The sequence below is a fragment of the Trichechus manatus genome, unplaced genomic scaffold (assembly GCF_000243295.1).
Source record: "Trichechus manatus latirostris isolate Lorelei unplaced genomic scaffold, TriManLat1.0 scaffold00294, whole genome shotgun sequence".
NCBI lineage: Eukaryota > Metazoa > Chordata > Mammalia > Sirenia > Trichechidae > Trichechus > Trichechus manatus.
In genome coordinates this window covers 1391866-1398500 of record NW_004444230.1, presented here as the reverse complement: position 1 = coordinate 1398500, position 6635 = coordinate 1391866, and the positions used below count along the sequence as shown (strand labels likewise).

Below are 6635 nucleotides of genomic sequence, written 5' to 3'. Positions count from 1 at the left end.
GATATTTGATTCTTGTTGTTTTGGAGACCAAAGTGGGGCCGTGGTTACTGCCAGTCACGTTAGCCTTGCAGCATTCCTAGAGGATTCCTGGGCAAGGAGATGGCTTTCAAATTGAGTGAAAAAGGCTCTTGGCAGGTGCAATTGAGAAACCATTCCAGGGATGTGGTATGGGGCAGAAGAAAGCAAAGTAGCAAGAGTAAATTAAGCAAATGAAAGAGGAACTAGAGAAGGGAATGAGATTAGCAGAGAGAAACAGAGATGGCACATGGGCCTGCTAAGGAGCAGATACAATTCTGCCATCCTTGAGATTAGAGAGAGCTACTAGGGGATGGAGGCATTTGGGTGGAGGACCTGGGAGACCAGTGTGGATAACTGAAACACCTTTTATAGGGAGTCTGAGAACCAGGGAGGAAGAAGGGGAAAAGGAGCAGGGAGACTTGGGTACAATGATCAGGATAAAGAGGGAGCCAAGGAATGCCCAGGAGGTGGTCAAAGGCCTGAAATGTTGTGGTTGGGGTAGGGAGGACATTAGAGGATGGGAGAAAGCACCAGAAAAATTATCCTTCAGAGATCCCCAGGCCCCGGAAAACTTTTCTCTGTAAAATCCTCCTCTGCCGTCTCACACCAGCATTTAAGAGTGGGTCTGAACATGAAGTCTTTTCCAGTTGTACCTCCAGTAAGCCCTTAGCTGTTCAGTGTAGTGAAGAGTAATGGCCCAGGGATGAGAAGACTTGGGCTGGAGTGCCTAGCACTGCCCCCCACCAGGTGTGAGGCCTCCCTATGCATGAACTTCCCCCATTACAAAATAGGGCTTATGACACCTGCTCTGCCTATGTCTCAAGGTTGTTTGGGGGCTCAAATTTGATCACACATGTGAAAGTGCTTTGTAAATGGTAAAACGACCAGTGTATATAAGGAATTCTATTTCTCTTCTCCTCTTCTTCCTCAATATACAAAGTTTTGCTAATGGCAGGGGGTAGATTAAACTTCTTTGGCAATTTCAGCATTCGAATTGCCCAGATCCTCAAGCTTCAAACTTCTTTCGTTACTTGCACTGCCCCTTGTGGCATAAATTATCCAAAAATATTCCTCTAGCATAAAAAAACAGTTGCTATTGAGTCAGTTCTGATTCATTGTGACCCCTTCTGTGTCAGATTAGAGCTGTGCTCCATACAGTTTTCAATAGCTGATTTCTTGGAAGTAGACCACCAGACCTTTCTTTCAAGGTGCCTCTGTGTGGACTTCAACCTCCAACCTTTCAGTTAGCGGCCGAACACATTAACCATTTGCACCCCTAGGGACTCCTTGTCTAGCACAAACAGTTTCATTTCCTTCAAGGAAAAGGAGTCAAAACAATGGGGATAATTACGGCTCTGTTTTTCTGCTGACAAAATCTGAGACTTGGCATCTGTAAAGGACAGTGGTTAAGAGCACTGTTGCCAGAGACAGACTGTCTGGATTTGAATCCTGGCTTCTCCACCTAGTGGCTTGGTGACCTTGAGCATTTTACTCAACTTCTCTGAACCTTGGTTCCACATCTGCAAAATGGAGATAACAATAACGTTGACTTCAGAGGATTGCTATAAGGATTAAATGAGCTCATATATAAATTATCTGTAACTTAGATCAGTGGCTGGCTCACAGTAAGAGTTCAATGAATGTAAACTTTGATGATGATGATGGTGGTGGTGGTAATGGTGGTAATGGTGGTGATGATGGGCTATTTGGTTTATAGGGAAGCTTTTCACACCTCCCCGAGCACAATGATCCCCTCTGCCCATCCTTTCTTCCCAGGAGCCCAAACCACTTACACGCACACACGATGTCTCATCAGAGCTAGTATTTTAATTACAAATGACACTCAGTCAAGGCAATGGATGTGAACTTAAGAAACTCAGGTTAATCACCCTGGGGCCTCACTGACTCATTTCATGTCCCCAGAAGGATCCCTCAACCACAGAATGACTCACCTTCTCTTCCTCTCCCTTAAATGGGAAGAACAATGCTTGTGTACTCTGTCATGGTGCAAGAATAAGTGGGTTTATTTTTTTAGACAGCTTTGAACTTGCTGGATGAAAGGAGCTATTTAGTACAAAGGAGGAGGTAAGGGTGGTTGGGCCAGCTGCTAAACTAAGACTAAACAAGCTTGTTCTTCCTTAGTGGGACCTAGTCTTGGGTAAGTGCCTCAGTGATGTTTCACCTGTGCCCAAACATCTTCTCCACCCTTTGGGGAAAAGAGAAAAGGCATGAGGGAGGAGAGTTGGTAACAGCTCCTGACCCTTCCAGACCTTCCTACAATGGAAGTCCTGATGCCTCCCAAAGAAACCGGTCCTAACTAAATGGATATTGGCCAACAGTTAGGGTTCTGGGCTTGAGAGGGGCTGGAGGCAGAGAGGCAACCAGGTTCTGTCTGAATCCTTGGGTGCTTGGGATTGTGGTCACTCCTGCAGCTACGGCCCTGTACCGTGAGGGGCTGAATTAAACAACCATCAGCTGTACTTGTAAATTTCTCAGCAAGCAACACCAATTCAGAGAGTTCACTGAACAAAGAGGAAAGACAAGGACAAGCTCCTAGAGTAGGTTTGCTGGCTCTGCTTTATCACTTGTAGCGTCACTGACAAAAAAAAAAAAAAGGCCTAGAAAGCAAGAAGTCATAGAGTTTGAAGACCTAGAGACCCTCAAAGGCCATCTCACCCAGCCGCATCAGATGCATGAGTCCCCATCTCAACATCCCCCCAGGTGATTGTAAAACCCCTGCTTGATTGGTCTCCAATGGTGGCCCATGTTTGACCAGCTCTGACACTGAGCTATAGACAGGTGCTGGTTCTCAGACACCACTGCCTAAATGTGGATCTTCTGGTTTATTTGTTGATTTGTCGTTTGTCTATGGCCTGCAAGGTCCAAGCTGGTGAGCTGCCAGAGGACACGGAAGCCTGTGGGGGAGCTTGGCTAGATCAGCTTTTATGGACCTTTCTAGTCTGATAGTCTGACAAAGACAGGTTCAGCAAATATTACCACTGAATGTTTTGAAAGTCTTGCAAGGTGCAGGGGAAGAGCACTGTCGATGGCATGCAGATTGCCCACCCGAAGGACTTAGGAGAACAAGACCAGCTCCTCCGACAGAGTGTCTGGCCAGTCAGGGCCACGTTTCCCAAGTAAATCCCCTAATCCCATAGCTCTCAAACTTAAGCTTACATCAGAATCACCTAGAAGGCTCGATAAAACAGACTGCTGGACCCCAGCTCCAAGTTTCTGGTTCAGAAAGTCGGTGGTGGGGCATGAGACTTTGCATTTCTAACAAGTTCCCAGGTGATGCTAATGCTGCTGGTCCCGGGACTGCACTTTGAGAACCACTGCCTTAACCCTTTCCATGTTTGTTCGTTTGCTTTTTCCCCCTTCAGAGCTTCCAACATAGGGGTTTGATTCTTGTTCAAAGAGACTGGGGTTCAAGTCTTGACTCAACCACCAGTTGAGAATAGTAACAGCCACTCCCTCTTTGTAAGATTGTCTGTAAAGCTCCCAGCACAGTGTCTTGCTCATAATGGGCATACAATCATGAAAGCTTAATTTAAGTAGCGCATTCTAGAAGGGTCTGGCACAACCTGTAACTATGTACAAGGACCAGATGACTTTACCCAGATAAAAAGGGGATTTTACTTAGTGTACATTTTAAGCGCTCTGTTTAAGTATGGCTGTAAGCAGGTTTGGTTGGGTCAAGAGCCGGCTGTCTATCTTCTGTGCCATGTTGCCACGGTCCCATTTTTAACCCTCGTCCTTACTGGTTTTGCCATCTCCAGAACCACTCTGGTGAGCTAGCCTCAGCATCCTACACTACAACCTCTGCTTCCATGGAACAGCTGGCCCAAGGACAGTCCACCAACGCTCTTGGCCTGGGATGGGGAAACTGAGTCCAGCAGGCACTGGGCTCATTATGCTGCAGAAGTGAAGTTTATTATCAAAATAAAATGAAATTGCCTACCACGTCTCAGGGAGACCAGGAAGCAACAGAAGAGAGAAAACAGAGGACCCACAACACCCTGAAGAGAAGCACAAATCCAGGGGCAGGGCCTGCACTGCTGGACTCAAAAGCCCATCAGCCGAGAGGCTCTGCCTCACTTCAGTCATTCTGCCTGGCTGGCAGTGAGTCAGGCTGTAGGAAGCAAGCTGGGTAGCAGGGCCAGAGAGCAGAGGGAAAGATGCTGCCGACTTTGCCCATTTTCCAGCACCTCAGGGTGAGGAGCGTGTCAGCATCGAATCAATGAGCAGGGCCCACAAGAGACCCGAGGAGCCTTGGAGAGGCAGGGAGAGCAGGGGGTACAGGCTGCAGGGGCTGGATAGGGGGTGCTGGAGGCTGGGGTCACACACAGGTTGCAGGGAAGTCTGCAGAGAGAAAAAAAAAAGATGTTTGGACCATTGGCGTGAGAAGTACATAAAAGACAAAAGCATATAGACACTTTAGAATTTTAGAGGCAAAGGGAATTTTAGGCCGTCAAGGTCCTTGTCATTTGGCCAAAGCCTAGAAAGGGACAGTGACCTTCCTTCCCTGAGTCCACAATAGAGCTGGGACCAGAACTCAAGTTCCCCATGTGCAAGACAGTGGAAAGGAACGCAACAGAGAGAAAAGTAAAAAGGCTGGCGGAGTAAGAGCAGGCCAGACATCGGCTGCCTGTTAAACAAAGCCCCTCATCTTGTTCCTTATTTGTTAAAGGAGTGTACTGTCAGTCTTAGCTTTATCACAGGACTATTGAGGAACTAAAATGAGAAAATAGGTACAAATACTCTTAGCAATATTTTTAAATGCTATGAGTAGGAAGAATTCTTGCTACTGTAAGAATTGCTAAATTCCTCCAGAGAGAATTTAGCAAAACCTAAATGCACTGACCTCAGTATTTTAGCCCCCTGTGGGAGTGGCTAGCAGCTGGGAGCACAATGTGGTTAGTGAAACAGGCTGTATAAGCCCAAAAGGATGCTGCACACTCTACTGTATGTCCAGGCAGCTGTAAGCTCACCAGGCCTCCTGGGCAGCAAGTTTGTCCCCAAAGATGGTGTCTGTAATGCCACCCCCAGCTGGCCTCCAGGGCTCCTCTTGGGAGCCCTCTTATTCCCGATAAGGGGACTCTGCTTTTCCACAGGGCTCTGACACAGAAAACAAGACACACACTTGCAGTCCTCACTCTCCAGAAGGTTCCGGTATGTGGCAATCTCACCCTCCAGCCGGGCTCTGACATCCAGCAGCACCTGGTACTCCTGGTTCTGATGCTCCAGGTCAGCCCGGATCTCAGACAGCTGCTCCTGCACATTGCTGATCAGGCTCTGCATCTGGGCCAGCTCAGTGCCGTAGCAGTCCTCGGCTTCACACAGGGAGTACTGCAGGCAGTCTTTCTGTAATACCAAAGGAAGGGGAAGTAGATTGAAAAATCATGAGTCCTTGCCCTCCACCGCTACAGTGAATAAGGCCGTGACATCCCAAGACATTGCCTGGCCTGGAGATCAATCCACCTCCTTTAGTATTCTCCAGCTTAAAGAACTAACAATATGATACTGCTCTTCATCATAGAGGTCTAAGATAAATTGGCAGAACCTCTCTCATCTGGGTTAGCATTCGCTCACTCAACATCCATATCTATGAGAATCCATATCTATGTCTTCCAAAGGAGATGAAGTTGAAGTTGTGTCTTTAGTCTCTATTTAAATGAGGCATGTATTGAACACAGGAAACTGCTAGTGAAAGAAGTGGGAGTCCAGTTGAGCCATCTATACAGGCAGAGGAAACCCACCAGCTTGTACTGAGCCTGGAGCTCAACCTCCAGGGCATTCACCGTGCGTCTCAGCTCCAGGATCTCTGACTGGCAACACTGCAGCTCCTCAGAGCAGGACATGGCCTGCAGGCTGATGCCTTTAGTCTTGAAGCACAGAGGACCAGAAAACATGGTCAACTCATTGACCCAGAACAGAAGCTGGGCTCCTCCCTCCTCTGCAGCACCATCCTCACCTGAGCTTGGAACCACTGTTCCACATCCTGGCGGTTCGTCTCCACCATGACCTCGTACTGGCATTGCAGCTCCCCTAGCACTCTGCTCAGGTCCACAGTGGGCTCAGTGCCCAACTCAATCTGGAGATTGTCCCCCAGCTGACACTTCAGAGTGTGAACTTCCTGTGGGCATAGAAGGAAGATGTCCTATTCATGGGGCCCCTACTGCCCTGCACCCAAAACCTCGGCTGATTTCCCTGTGCTTTTCTGAGGATGAGGTGCTGCCTGCACCAGCCCAGCAGCTTCCAGATGCTGTGGATGAAGAGCAACCTCCTCACTGAAAGCCAGAGCATGTCTTAAAAGCTTGTGAGCCTTCACCATGAGGCAGGGCCTACAGAGCTTCCGTCCTGAGCAGGAGGAAGCCTCTTTTCTTCACCCCAGAAAGTCTCAGCATGTAATGAAAAGGCCCACACACCTGCTTATGGTTCTTCTTGAGGCAGAGGAGCTCCTCCTTCAGGGACTCCAGCTGGGCCTCCAGGTCACACTTGCTGAGGGTGAGGTCATCCAGGGCCCTGCGCAGGCCACAGATGTCAGCTTCCACCAGTTGGTGGAGTGAGGGCTCTGTCTCATACCTTCAGCAGGGCAGAGCACAGGGTTCCGAGTC

The 6635-nt window shown here is 48.4% G+C and overlaps 1 protein-coding gene across 1 annotated transcript in view; it reads right to left on the bottom strand.

Annotated features, from left to right (window-relative positions):
- Positions 1 to 4244: 4244 nt before the first annotated feature.
- LOC101357187 (keratin, type I cuticular Ha7) overlaps positions 4245 to 6635 on the bottom strand; it is a 5020-nt gene continuing 2629 nt past the window's right edge. The window contains exons 3-7 of the mRNA XM_004390354.1: positions 6447 to 6603; positions 5993 to 6154; positions 5778 to 5903; positions 5162 to 5382; positions 4245 to 4380 (exon numbers count right to left, since the gene is read on the bottom strand). Coding sequence (XP_004390411.1) covers positions 4245 to 4380; positions 5162 to 5382; positions 5778 to 5903; positions 5993 to 6154; positions 6447 to 6603 — 802 coding nt within the window. The remainder of the gene's footprint in view (positions 4381 to 5161; positions 5383 to 5777; positions 5904 to 5992; positions 6155 to 6446; positions 6604 to 6635) is intronic.